We start from the raw sequence: 14,577 nt of genomic DNA, 5'->3' as shown, positions 1-14,577 counted from the left end.
GACGAAGCTCCGTGCACCTCACTGTGGTTTGAGTTTGGGCCTTCACGTTCCCTCTGACAATAAAAGAAGCCAGGTGCCATTTCACCTCGTGGCCAAAGCTGTAAACACCGGTCCTGCTGTAGTAAATGTCAGGCATAGGTAGTAGGCACTGCACACATGACTCACGCCACTCTACACAGATTCCCAAGCTGCTATCATCAGTCCTTCTCTGAATCGGGAACGGCCCCGCTGCTTCCTTCCCTCCTTCCAGGGTAACACGGGGCCTTGAAGCCGACGCTTTTCTCTTGTCTCCAGTGTCGGACTGCAGGGTGTATTGTGTGTGTGTGTGTGTGTGTGTGTGTGTGTGTGTGTGTGTGTGCACGCAAGATCCTCGACAAGACTCCCTCACAAGGCTTTCGCCCTACTATCAATCTGGTTCATCAATCTGGCCTCAAAGACTATTTGTTGCACATCCACGGTGCATCTTGAGAAAAGCACAGAGTGGACTGTTCGCCGCCGGTTTCCGCCCACAAACTGCCGGGTCTAATTTGGTCGGATCAACACTGTCCAACATTGTGGTCAGATCAAAGACGGTCTTCTGTGTACAAATCCGGTTTGATATTTTACGTCCAAAAAGCTCGCCACTTCCCTTTTTCCCATGCTCACGAGTCATGTCCCATTCCCTGAGCTCCTCGGCCACATGCAGTGCTGAACAACATGACCTCTGCTGTTAGCGTGACCTCTGCTGTTTGGCTCGCCACAAGCTAGAACATGAGTTTTCTAGAACTTGTGTGGTTTGGGGTCAGCCTGTAATGCAAGAGAAATGAAAGATCTCCTCAGATTTCTGCCAGACAGCATCTGGTTGATTATACAACTGTGGCCCCAGCTAAAATGGCAATGATGTCACACTTAAAAGTGTGTTGGTAAGTGTGTCCACTAGAGGGCGGTGTTGTGCAGAGATTCTGAAAAGTGGACAAGGAGGAGATTTGATATGATTTCTAAAATTGCTGGATTGTATTATAAAAAAAGAAGAAAAAAAACATTCTTTGAAATTAAAATCTATATTTATATAGCTAGCTAAAATTCACATTTGGCTCCACCAGATCCTGTTGATCAAAACAGTTCATGAGCTGTGTGCATCATCATTTCCAGAAGCATCCATGTAAATAAAATAAAGATTCCTACTGAAGTCCCAACTCAAAGACCAAAATAATGTGAAAAATATGATTTATTAAAAGATGTATTTCGTTAAAATAATTGAAGGTGACAATAGGAATAATCTTCTTTTCTTCTTGGACTTACTTTGGTTCAGTGGCTGAAGCTTCATCCACCACATTTATATTGATGGATTTATTGGATGGGATGGAACACCTGTACTACGTCTGTTTACCTAAAGTTGAATCAACACAACGAGAACATTATAACCTGCATGAAGGTAACATTTATTGAAGGACTAGACTCCGTTACAAGAACTTTCAGCACTCAAACCTTTGTGATATTTCTGTAACTCTGCAACATCTATGTCTGCGATTGTGTGTCTTACAGTCAGCTTTAAACAACACAAATCTTGCAACTGCCTCCAGATGTGGATGTTTTACGTGAATAACACGGCGTTCTTAGGAGAAAATTAATCCTAAGATTTAGAAATCAACAAGGAAAACACATGACAATTGTGATTCAAAACTTGGCTGATATAACATTGATTCATTTTTATGGTGTGCTATTTATCAATATTATACACCGTCAGGTGTTTGAGTCTCTGGCAGACATTTTGAGCCCTTGATGAACCCTTTCCCTTTCCACAATTCATAGGAATGTGACATTAAACACAGGGACCATTCAATGTCCCCCCTAAGGCCTCAAACCCATCCTTTAAGGTGCCTTGTCGTCAATTTATGAAGTACACATGCACAAGTCATTGGGGTCACATGGTGTATTGTTATAGAATATTAGTATATTTTGTATAAAGGCTCTGACTTTAACTCCATCTCAATGCTTCGGTTCAAACTGAACTCTCTGACCGTCCAGACGCTCGCCTTCATGTTCAGAGACGAATGCAATCCGAGACCAGCATACATTTCTTGAATTTTGATTTCATTTGTAGCACGCCCTAGAGGTCGACTTGAATTACACTTTAATGTACACAGCAGGTGCTGGTGTGGACATATCTTGCAGGTTTTGTGATGAATGGACTTAGATCTAGTGATGTGCCGAGCCACGGCCCTTTTGAAGTTCATCGGTCAATATCTTCAAAACTAGAGCCACAAAAAAAGAAGACAAGAGGAGGACAGGTGTTTTTCAGAGCACCTGGAGGAATAAACGGCATCCCTCACACTTCTTTCTCTCTGTAGACCCAGATGTTGACCAGCAGGGCGCGGCAGACGTTTATCTTTCTCAACCAAGAGATTCAAGGTGTAATGAGGCCTGGAGCCTCCAGCCCGCAACAGAAATGAGCAGCTCCTTTCTCTGTATAGCAACAACAAACAATGGGTTTCAGTTGAAATATGAAGCTCGCCTGGTGGATCCACACCCAAAGTATTAAAGCTGAGACCTCAAGAACACAGGCCCGGGTTTCAAATTCCACTTGTGGCCGTTGTCCCCCATCTTTCCACAATCTCTTTCTCACTCCGTCCTCTCCAATGAGGCCAAACGTTCCACCTTTTATGAAAACAAAACAATAAAGACAACGGACGCCAGATAACTTGATAACTATAGTTTGAAACCAAAAAGCTTCGCTGTCGTCTGGTTGATCAGTCAACTAATTAATTTGGTAAGTAAGTTTTCGAGCGCACATGAACTAAATCTTGTGTTGATTTGCTGCTTTTCTTTGTCTTGTGATATTAAACTAATAATGTGTATGATATTTTGGATTGTTTTCTGCTGATCAGAAAAAAAGCTATTTAAAAATGCCAGTTTGGGCTTCAAGAAACTCTAACTAAGGTATATTTACGTATTTTTATTTACATTTCTGACAAGGGATGTTAACAGCTTAATATTTGCAGATCCAGTGTGAGGACAGATAATCAATATTGTGTCCTTAATCACTTCAGCGGAGAAGAAGATAATTAATTGTGTTATTGATTTCAGGGGATATTTCCCAGCTCAAGTCTCCAGCTTCACAGCACTAAACGTTTTCCCTGAGGCCTTCTGATAAAACACAGACTTAGATCTCTCTCTCTCTCTCTCTCTCTCTCTGTGTGTGTGTGTGTGTGTGTGTGTGTGTGTGTGTGTGTGTATACGCACGCACGCGCACACACACACTTTTTTCAGAGCACTTCAAATCTGTCCTCAAACAAATTAAGACGTGGTCAATTTTATTTTAAAAGTTGTATTATATTAACTGTGGTAAAGAAGAAAACAACAACAATTTCCCACATTGTATAGACGCCTTTTCAAAAGTACACATCACTTTTCTTTGTGCATTATTGGGACCAATGGAAATTTTTGGACACAAATTCACTTTTGAGTTCAGCCTCTTTCATTTCCCCACAGGTTCTATCTGCCAACACAGCAATACTGTAACAACTACAGGACCTCAACATGGAACAAACATGGCAACTAAGTCAACATAACAAATATTCCACTGGCAGAAAATAAGTAAAAGTATAGAACATACATCATGTGACAACAAATGACTCATGATTATAAAACACAAACACAAAGCTACTCATGCAGACAATAAAAACACAGTTATTTTTTTGCTGTAAAGTAATACAAGTGGATTAAAGAAATGCAGAAAGTTAAGTTATCTGGATAATAAAGAAGCAAAAAGGGAGAACAAACAAAAAGATGAATTCCGTGGGAAAAGGGCTATCTTGTGTTTTGCATTAATTTGTTCAAGGGTGGTCATAGTTAACGGTAGTTATATTATATACATAGTGACCTTAGAATTTAGCAGTGATAAATAATTTGTTCTCCATAAGGAATCTCATGTGCTACTTTTCTAAATATAACAGTTTACCCCTTTACTTTATAAAGCTTATTGTATCGGACACACTGGTTTTGATCTTTTCCCCCCTCTGGACTCGCTCTACAATAAAAGTCTGACTACAGACACATTCCCCATGTAGGGATCGCCATGAGGTTCAGAAATGGATCGCTGTAACACTGGTGATCCGGGTTTGAAGCTGAAAAATATTCACAGCGAAGCATCTTTTAGAGCATTCATCACAAAGGATGCAGGTCACATTAAATGTCTCCTGCATGGCGCCTACACTGCAGGGCCTTCACTGCTCAATGCAGTGAGAAAAAAAATATACATTTGCAATACAATGAAGGTAACTCCAACTATTGGAGTACACTGGTTTGAGCGAAGCAGTTGCACTGCCTCGCTAATGTAGTGCCTCCTTAGCTTTAGCTATGTGCAGTAGCAAACAGACTCCTTAGACTACACAAGACAGACTTTGGTTTTAATTGGAGGTGACCGAGTCCTGAGTGGTGTCCTGCAGAGGGTTTGCTGCTGGTGCACTGCTCATGAACATCAGCTTCTTGATGATATCCGCGTAAAAAGGTCCATAGACAACCTTGTTGTAGTTAACTAGAGAGATGAACTTTGCTCCCACCGATGCTAGTTCCGGCTTGATGGCGGTCAAGCCGGCTGGCACCTGTTCAAGTTTGACCTGGGGTTTAGGATCACAGATGAGTGCCATGAAGAACTGCTGCACCCGATCCTCTGCACAGAAACAAAATGAGTAAGGGAAAGGTTAGAAAATGCCAATATTTGAGGGGGAAAAAACAGTCCCTCGAGCCCTCGCTGTCTTACCAACGAGAGTGCGGATGGGATTGTCCTTCTGGGTGATGCTGCGGATCTGGCCTGTGAGGGTGGCCTGCAGCGCCGGGCTCAGGGCGGGGTAGCTTCTCTCCGTTAGAGACTTGTTGAGCTCACAGGAGATCTGAGCGCTCACGCTCTCTAGTGCGTCGTCTAGGTTGAAGGCCCTGCAGATAGAAGGAGAGGAGAGTGAACCTGTGACGATCAGATGCTTTTTGAATACAGATTGTGGATGTCAAGGGATAGTCCTGGAGTTTTAATGTGGGGTTGTAGACAGAATATATTTTCCCCGCTTCATCTTTTCCGACGGGGTACTGAAGTGACATTTATCTTTTCTCGCTTCAAGCCCCCAGACCGATGACAGCAGTGTCGATACGTTTCACTTTCAGTTCTGTTACCAGCTGGAAAATATTCTAAATTTAGGGTACACTGACACTTCTTTTTCAAGTGAGCCTTTTTTTAGGTGTCTAAAAATACATGTAGCTGCAGCCCCCGTCCACAGCAGTAGGCTTCATTGCTTTGGTCCCGTGCTGATACTCCTGCAAGTTTCTCCAAGCTGTGAGTGTGCCGACCGCCATCTACGTGAGTTAATACACCGACTATGGATAAGTACCTCATACAAACCCACTTCAAAACACCGGACCATGTCTTAAAAGATGGATAATTTTTTTAAAGTGAACTGACGGGCTGTGCATCCCGTCCAGCAACACACTGATCATCCTCTTCAGGCGTTCAGACAAGGCGGGCAGACCCTGGATGGCCCCTCCAACGGTGCTGTAGATAATGAGCAGCACCTCGTTCACCGCCTGACTCTGCTGGAGCTGCCATTGAATCTCCCGCAGACGCGTCTCATCGGTCATCCAGGTCTGCACAAGAGATTCAGCGATAGTTTCACATTTTGGGAAATATTTGTCTTCTAGGGAAAACGGCTATCCTGGCCCTGTCCCAATTTTTTTTTTTTTATCTACCACCCAGCACTTCTGAAGCTCACTATTTGGTTACCTCACTAACTCATGTTAAGACTCACTGCTTCCAACAATAAATAATTCAAAAATAAATAAACACCAGAGATACAAAGAGGTAATATAATCTCTTTCTCTCAGTTACATACACAAATTCAAGACACTCACCTCAGGCAGTGGGATCTTATCGTAGTCCCATGTAAGGATGCGGAGGAAGGCAACGTTGAGGACCTGAAAGGGCCCGGGCATCAGTTGCTGTCCTTTCCCCTGACCATCAGTCGGTTCTTTGGTGATAAAGCTCCTCGACAGCTCCTCAATTGCAGACTTGATCCACGAGGTGGTGTGCGCCAAAGCATCTGAAATGGTTTATCGCAGTAATACCGATTGAGGGGTTTGTTCTTCATGCTATTTTTTTGACGAGAATACACATGTTGGTACTACCTGGCTACAGAAATGATAAAATATGTACGTAAATAAAAGCTGTAGGGAAAATTCTGTTCTTGTTCACTCACTGGGGGTTTTGTCCAGGATGCTTTGAAACGTTGCCCTCTCATATTCAACACCCTGCCTCTGCAGCACAGGCCTCAGATTATAGATTTTAAAGTTGACTGCGTCAGCCTTCATCAGGTCCAGCACACGGAAGATCTCCCTGGGGTGTAAAAAAAAGCCATCGGGATTAACTTGCTCCATATAAAATAGTTCAATTATTTAACTCACAAAGATTATTCTCTCTCAGACAGACAATAAAAATCAAAACAAATGTTTTTAAAGGCTTTAAATCGCATTTGTGTGCGTACCTAAACAGTGTCACTACGTTATCTGGGCTGTCGCGGAGCTTCTTGATATCCTCATCCCTAACTGGCGCACACATCTTGCCCATGGTGGTGATAATGTAAGAGGCGAGCCCCTGGATGTCGACAGCATCGTTGTCAGCCTGCTGACGAATCAGGTCCATGTTCAGCACCTCCGTGATTTGAGTCCGCATCCGATTGGCGCCCGGATTCAGGAATGACAGTAAAACCTGTCCAAATAGGAAAACGGTAGCTAGCATTATTCATAACTAAATTAATCAGTGATGTTGCTTATTTTGTTCCTGATTTTCCGACAGTCACAAAGAAGATGGAGATAAAGAGAACCAGATAAAAAAGGACCGTGAGAATGGGAGCGATTAAGTAATTCCTGCAGACCGAGTGAAGGGTGACATCACAGAGTGTGTGCTGACCTCTCTGATCTCCTCCAATAATCTGATGGCTTCCCCATACTCAGGCGGGTCGTCGTTCAGCTCGGACGCCAGGATGTCCCAGAAGGCCTTGTGGACATTATCTCTAACTATCTTCCATAAACTAAAAAAAAAAGAAATGGAAGATTTAGCTTAGCTGCGTTTGTAATCTGTCAGGAAAAATGCCCACTTATGAAATAGAGTTTGGTAGCGATAAACAACCAACAGCATCTAAAGAGAAATTTAAAAATTAAAACATCCCTACTTTTGTTGTATTGCAGCCAGTATCTTATCCTCTACTGTCCCTGTCTTCACTCTTCCACTAAAGACATTACTTTCCCCTCATCTGTCCTCTCTCCTGTTCAGTTCAGTGTTATGCTAAAGGTAAACAGAGGCAGACAGACGGTGACATATGTGGTGCCCATCTTTTCTTTTTACTGTAAAATTGAATCCAGACTCACTTTCATTTGAGTTCGGTGATGAGTTTTCTTCCATGACGTGTACACATAACTTTGTCAATACTGTGAAACTCTATATTCAATAGGAAGCATAGATACAATAAACAGTTCTTGCTAAACACCAATTTATTCCAGATTTCAGGATGAATCTCTGGCGTAGAGTCTGGATACTGCAAGGCAGCGGCAAGTTTAATGATTTGAGATGGACAACTTGACATTTGAAATCAAAGCTTGTGTTATCCAACTCATGTGCACTTACTTTCATTTGTTTTGTACAGCCCTGACCTGACCAACTGATGTTTACATTTACTAATGATCGAGGTGTGAAAGATGTTTTTCGCAGTATACCTGTCCTGAGGCAGGCTGTCTGGTTCCAGATGGAAGTCGCGGTTCATGATGATCTCGTGGGCAATACTGAGATTAGAGAGGTCTCTGGTGGACGCCATGACTTCATCCAGGGTTAAGGTTTTGGGTGGGCTTGCTGTGGGAACCAAATATTGAACAAGCTTTGAAAATAGATTAATGAGAGAGCTGAAACAAAACAAAAAGTGTAAAATCAACCGTGAGGTTGGTAATTCCTGTGATTGCAGATAAAATACAGGCTTAATTAAAACATTTGTTTAATTGGCTTCCCCTTTCTCGCAGATGCATTTTTTTTACCAACAAAATATCATCATAGATATTAATTCTCAAAGTGGAGTCTGAGTCGGTGCAGAAACCACACCAACTGAGAAAATCATGGACACAAAAATAAAAAGCAGAAAGTCAGAAGTCTGAGAAAAAACACGGTGAGGTGGGAAACTCACAGGAGGGCGTGCAAGGTTTGCTGGAGCAGTTGCTAGTGAAGCTTTCACGGGAACAGTCCACGTCGCTGGTCGACGTCATGCTGTCGCAACGATCCGAGGACGACTCCACGTCGCTGCCTTGTTCCTCACCGCTGGACGTGGAGGCAGGTCGCTCATCGTTTAGAGGCATCTTGGGTTGTAGCTGCACCTGAGAAGTTGGTTATAACCCTTAGCTCGTCGGCTATGACTTCAGCAGAAGGGAACTGGATTTCTCTTTCTGAACCTGTTAAGAGGTATCTTACTACTTGAACAGAAACACCAGGAACAGGTTTAGAATTGAAATGGAAAGTTTCCCTTTCTCTGCCTTTAAAAACACAAACTACATATTCACAATCTGATCATTTTCAAGATTTACATCTTCAGTGGGATAAAAATGACTTGAGGTGGACAGGGAAAGACAGAGTATGTTAGAAAGTATTCAAAGACTATGTAAGAGTAATGGATTGTTGGTTGTGGTCTTTTTCGTGGGATCTACTGACAATTAGGAAACTCCGATGCTATATTCTTGAGAATCTCCCTTTTTTTTTCTCCTCCACAAAATGAGTTTACTGAGAATACAATAATTAAGTAAGTATCAACATCCTATTAAACTCAGCTGATGGTGATCAAGTAATTCTTTGGAAAACATTTTCAGTGCACTTGTACTGCCACAGAGGTGGACAACATAATCCAAAATCAGGACACAAACAAAGCGACCTATTTCCATAACTAGGTTTAAACAAATAGGCCCATCCCAGATACATTGGCTCCAAGGCAACATGGGACAACAGAGGGCCTATCCATTACTAGGTTTAAACAAAAGCGTTTGGAGTTTAAACCTAGATATGGATAGGCCTATTTGTTTAAACCAAATTGTGAAAATAGGTTCTTCTTTGTGTGTCCTGACTTTGGATACTGTTATCTACCTCTGTGGTCGGCCTATCTGAGAGAAATCGGGTCTCCAGGGCAACATGGGACAATAGAGGGCTTCTCAATTTCTGAAACGATCATGTTACAGCTGTCCCTATTCAAACAACCTGTCTTTCAAACAAATATTTAACATATGAGCTAAATCCAAACCGAGTGAACTTGAACTACTGTGGACGTTGTGTTCATGTCCTCATCACACATATGTTGCCAGAAAAAGCAACAATAAAATGCATCTTGATTACTGTAACACCTTTAATTTATCAAGAAGGCCTTTTCTAATATCTGCGCTGACAGGGTGACCCTTGGGTGTTTCTTCCCGTCCCCGGCCTCAGCTATCTGCTGCCAAAAATGAACGCACACTCCCTTGCTGCTCATTTGGTTTAAAGATAGCTCAAAGGGTGAGGGTGTGACTTCCATGTACCCCTGCTGTGTCCGCAGCTCATTCATTACATCATCTGATAGACTTGACAGCTAGGCCACAGCAACGTAGCAGGCCATTTTCAGAGATTATCTAGAGTGATGAGAGCAGTGCAGTCCAGAAAACTGATTACGGATTAGGTCATCTGCTGCTTCATTATAAGAAAGCAGAGTAGTCGAAATACTAGGCACATTAAAATGCAGTATGCAATAACATAAAGATACAACCTAAACATTTGCCATACGTATGTACACGTGAGTTAACATATTTTTTTAATAAACAATTTAAATGTTTTTGACAGGTTTGAAGTCGGTTCATTGTGTAGACCGTACGATACAGCACTGGAATGCAATGAGCTGGTAATATATCCGTCAACATCCATGTCACTTGCCCAGGTATGTTGGATGAATGCAGAACGAGCAACATGCAAATAATCTACATCATATTAAACAAACAAAGGCAGTCTTCTGGGACCCAGATTCGTCTGCAGTATATTGTAAACAAAGCGATGGGTCAGAGAGGCGGGGCTAACTAGACGGGGTCTCTCGCTATTGGCTGCAGCTCCCTGTCTCTCACCCCGACATGGAAAATCTTTGGTTGCCTCGCTTTGCATGTGGAAAAAAACAATAATAATATCCACACACGCGTAAGAAGTGGGCACACGTGATGTGAGCAGCGGACAAAAACAAGAACGTCATGCAAATTGAATATAGTTCATCACATGTCCATGCTAACGTCAGAAGCCAAACAAAAACTGCAGTCAGACGAAGTGCGTTGCGACATACGGAGATAACCGACAAGCTCGTCACTCGTCGAGGCTCCGTTACAGCAGGGTTTAACGACAGTCTTTGTTACACGACACGACGCTTTCTGGAACACAACAGCCGTATATAACGTAAAGCATAATACTGGTCATTTTTTTAACGTCAGCTGTAGTTAGCTTGAACCTTCGACGACTGTACGCAAGTTGCTGCTCCACAACGAAGCCAAACTCAAAATTAACGTAAAGTTGCAAAACAACAACAAGCCCAGTGAGTGACAATTTCAATTTGAGTAAACTGAGCTGAACAAAATCCGACCTTTACCTCATTCAAGTCTCCGGAAAAGGAGACTGATACCCAAAATAGCTCAACTCTAAAGTGAAGATCCGCTGTCGTTTAGTGAGGCTCGTCTCCCTGTTTAAAGGTCTTTAGTTACCCCAACATGACGCCGAGGACAAATGGGCGAAACCATTTCATATATAGGGTCGATCAAGGGCCAGGCGAATGCGAACAGAAGGTTTGTGATTCAAACTACACCTATTTTCAATAAAATACAAGTTTTAAACCGGTATATATTTAACTAAATGCACATGTCGAGCTTGGGGAGAGACACTTTAAACGATATTCTACATTATATGGTGGAAATGGTACGCTCCACTCTGTTTCACGTGGGACGACTGTGTTTACGGATGTGACCTCAGTCTGTTTACAGCTGTGTCTGAAAGACATTAGGGGGACTCAGCCAGCATTTGAAGGCCTATTAAGACTTGGTTTTCTCCTGTCTATTTCATCAAGTAGACATACTGCTACTTCTTTAATCTTTGGCATGTTTAATATAATACAACATAGTTGCCTTGGTCATAAAGTACAAACCAGTATATTTATTATACCAGTATAGACACAGTGGGTATGCCATATTTTGTCAATGCTTAATAAAGAGCTATTGATTGGATTGAGTGATGTGCACTGTTATTATTACATGTAGAAACATGTTCAACAGATATACTATACATTTTACACTAAATTGACATGTCCCTCAGTCAAAAACAGTTAATTTTGATCTGTATAAGAACAGCTGCATTCAAAAAGTGTTGAGTCTTTCAGCACAATATTAGGACAATGCAATACTCTTCCTGAGACATAACCCTAAATAGAGGAGTAACTTAAACCTGAAATTCAATGTTTTCTACCATGGTTATGTTGAAAGCAGAATGCAAGCCTTATGAAAATATATATTAGTATACATAGCGGAAGTCACTAGTTGAGAAGTCACTTGTTTTTTTTATTGTTTTAAGGTGAGGTTTACAAAGAAAACAAGAACAAAGGGACTGGAACACCACCATATCCTGTTCTTAATCTATGACCTGTCTAGACAAATGATTGATTACTTGATACTAGGCAGAGGGAAGGGTATCTGATTTGCATTTGAACAGACCTTTAGCCAATCGCATGCCGTAGAATTGACCAATGAGAGGCGAATGAGCCCAAAGTGCTGGACTTTAAAACCCCAGAGAAGTTTCCTGTTCGAGGTCTTTTGAGCCGAAGCCAGACAGTAACGGCCTGTGGAAGCTAAGGCTAAAAACTACCCTCATCTGAGTAATGTACACTGTATCATCATCAACTTTTCATTAAAAACGTTTTATTATAACTCATCGAATTCTGGACTTCTCTTCGCACGAGCACCCAAGGTTTTTCGAATACTTAACACACTGTAGAACATTATCTGCAATCATGATAGGCTACTAAGTGCAAGACAAAATGATTATCGAAGCCATGTCAAGTGTGTTTATTTATCCAAAACTTTCTTGGCAGATAAATTGTGTGTGCTTGTCTTTGGGAGGAACGTCTTTTTCCCACGTGGTTACTTCACTTATGAGAGGTCGAACCCCAGGCACAGCAACGTCCATGAGAATTTGGATTATTTAGCTAAGAACAAGAAAAAGCAAATGGTGGAGCAGGTGTGGCCTGACCTAACATGTTGTGGTCTGTTAGTCAGAAAGTCCAAAATCCAGTTGCAGAGGGAGGCGTTGGTGCCCAGGTGTCCAAGTTTAATGATTAACTTGGAGGGGATGACAGTGTTGAAGGCTGAGCTGAAGTCAGCAAACAGCAATCGTGCGTTGGTGTTGGTGTTGTCCAGTGCAGTGTTGTGGAGACTGCATCATCTATGCTCCTATTGCTGCGGTAGGCAAACTGGTGTGGGTCCAGTGCGGGTGGGAGGGAGTCCTTCAGGTGTGCCAGGACTAGCCGCTCAAAGCACTTCATAATGATGGGTGTGAGTGCTACAGGGCGGTAGTCATTGAGGCACGTCGGCTTGGAATGTTTCGGCACTGGCACGATGGATGTAGCTTTAAAGCATGTTGGCACAGGCTAAAACTGGGGAGACGCTGGGCCTCGCGATCTGCTTGCGCCGCCATCATGCGACGATGGTAACTAGTGGTTATTTCCATGGTGGATGGCGGAAACAGCAATTTATCTTTACGGAGATACAGAGCCACAGAGATAAGCCACGCCCCCTTTGAGGCGCGAGTAACATTCGAAACGCTTTTGGTGTGAAAACAGCATTATTGTCGAGCGGGTAAACTGACGCGAGTAATGCGTCGCGAATATTCACAACGCTTTTGGTGTGAACGCAGCATAAAGCATGAAAGTTTGAACATATGATCTACATAAGCCCAAGGTTTTATTTTAGACATGGAGACAATTGTGTCTGAACTCTGGTGACCTTGAGTGGAATTGACCTCAGCATTGCAATTTTCCAGTTTTTGCTAGATCACTCTCCATGAGAATCATGTGTATCTTTGCTTAAATTGCATTATTCTTCCGAAAAAGATGGCATTTGCTGCCAGATGCCGCCATGGGCCCTATCAAAACATAGCCTGGAATATAAATATATATATATATGTATATATATATATATATATATATATATATATATATATATATATATATATATATATATATATATATGAGGATACATATATATGTGTATATATACCTGGAATGTGTTCTCCTGGATCACTGACTACCTCACAGGCAGACCACAGTTTGTCAGAATGGGCCGTGTGCTGTCTGGGACGGTGGTCAGTGATGTTGGAGCCCCACAGGGAACTGTTCTGTCTCCCTTCCTGTTCACCCTGTACACCACTGACTTCCAGTACAACACGGAGTCATGCCATCTGTAGAAGTTCTCTGATGACTCTGCAGTGGTCGGGTGTATTAGGGATGGACGGGTGGAGGAGTACAGGGCAGTGGTGAGTGACTTTGTGAAGTGGGCCGGCGTGAATCACCTGCTTCTGAACGTGGCCAAGACCAGAGAGATGGTGGTCGACTTCAGGAGGAAGACAACAGCTCCTAGTCCTCTGAGTGTTCTGGGAGAGGACGTGGACACAGTGGAGGAGTACAGGTACCTGGGTGTTTCCATCGACAGCCGACTGACCTGGAAGGCCAACGTCAACGCTGTGTACAAGAAGGGGATGAGTCGACTCTTTTTCCTGAGGAAGCTTCGATCCTTCAATGTGTGCAGCAAGATGCTGGAGATGTTCTACCAGTCGGTTGTGGCCAGCGCCCTGTACTTCGCTATTGTCTGCTGGGGGAGCAGCATTGGAGCCGGTGACACCAACAGACTCAACAAGCTAGTTAAGAAGGCCGGCTCCATCATCGGCTGCAAGCAGGAGTTTCTGGAGCAGGTGGTGGAGAGGAAGACGCTGAAGAAACTTTTGTCCATTTTGGACAACCTGGACCACCCTCTCCACCACCTACTGCAGGGCCAGAGGAGCACTTTCTCCAAGAGATTCCTCACGCTTCGCTGCAAGAAGGACCGCTACAGGAAAACATTCCTGCCGACAGCAATACGGCTTTACAACAAGTCACCGCTTGCTTGCTAGTCCCTCTGTGAATTAAACAATGTAAACACTGTACATGTTCATAGTTACCTACACTTAACATATCATATTATATACAAATATACAATTATATACATTTATTGCATTTTTGCACTCTTCTATTGTTTGTTGTTGTTGTTGTTGTTGTTTTTATTTTATTTTTATTATATTTGCATTTACACCTTAATATGCACATACATACTTGCACTCTTGCACCTCTAATGTTCAAGGTTAATTTAATTTAATTCCTAAATTGATACTCTGTTATTCTTTCTTTCATACAGCTATTTTATTGTTGTTGTTATTTTTATCTTTATTCTATCAGTATTATTATTGCATATATCTTTCATCCCTGTTTTTTTTATATCTTATCTTAT

General features: G+C 42.4%; 1 protein-coding gene across 1 annotated transcript; it reads right to left on the bottom strand.

The window, feature by feature from the left end:
• Positions 1–2,949: 2,949 nt before the first annotated feature.
• On the bottom strand, positions 2,950–10,733 carry tcp11l2 (t-complex 11, testis-specific-like 2). The gene is made up of 10 exons (XM_079235775.1): positions 10,644–10,733; positions 8,193–8,379; positions 7,735–7,867; positions 6,932–7,052; positions 6,507–6,730; positions 6,222–6,358; positions 5,878–6,065; positions 5,432–5,613; positions 4,742–4,914; positions 2,950–4,651 (listed from the first exon to the last, which is right to left on the bottom strand). The coding sequence occupies exons 2-10, from the start codon at positions 8,359–8,361 to the stop codon at positions 4,389–4,391; spliced, it is 1,590 nt and encodes a 529-aa protein (XP_079091901.1). The 5' UTR covers positions 8,362–8,379; positions 10,644–10,733; the 3' UTR covers positions 2,950–4,388.
• Between the last annotated feature and the right edge of the window lie 3,844 nt (positions 10,734–14,577).

The sequence above is a fragment of the Taurulus bubalis genome (genome assembly GCF_910589615.1).
Source record: "Taurulus bubalis genome assembly, chromosome: 20".
Lineage (NCBI taxonomy): Eukaryota > Metazoa > Chordata > Actinopteri > Perciformes > Cottidae > Taurulus > Taurulus bubalis.
The sequence above is the reverse complement of the archived record's forward strand: the minus strand, read 5'-3'. Positions and strand labels throughout refer to the sequence as shown.

Bases quoted from the DNA above. Each gene is read 5' to 3' on its own strand.
- tcp11l2 (XM_079235775.1), bottom strand. From the start codon at position 8,361: ATGCCTCTAAACGATGAGCGACCTGCCTCCACGTCCAGCGGTGAGGAA. The intron at 6,359-6,506 runs GTACGCACACAA...TTTACACCCCAG, and splicing joins AACGTAGTGACACTGTTTAG to GGAGATCTTCCGTGTGCTGG. The intron at 4,915-5,431 runs GTCAGTTCACTT...TTCTATCTGCAG, and splicing joins CTGGACGGGATGCACAGCCC to GGCCTTCAACCTAGACGACG.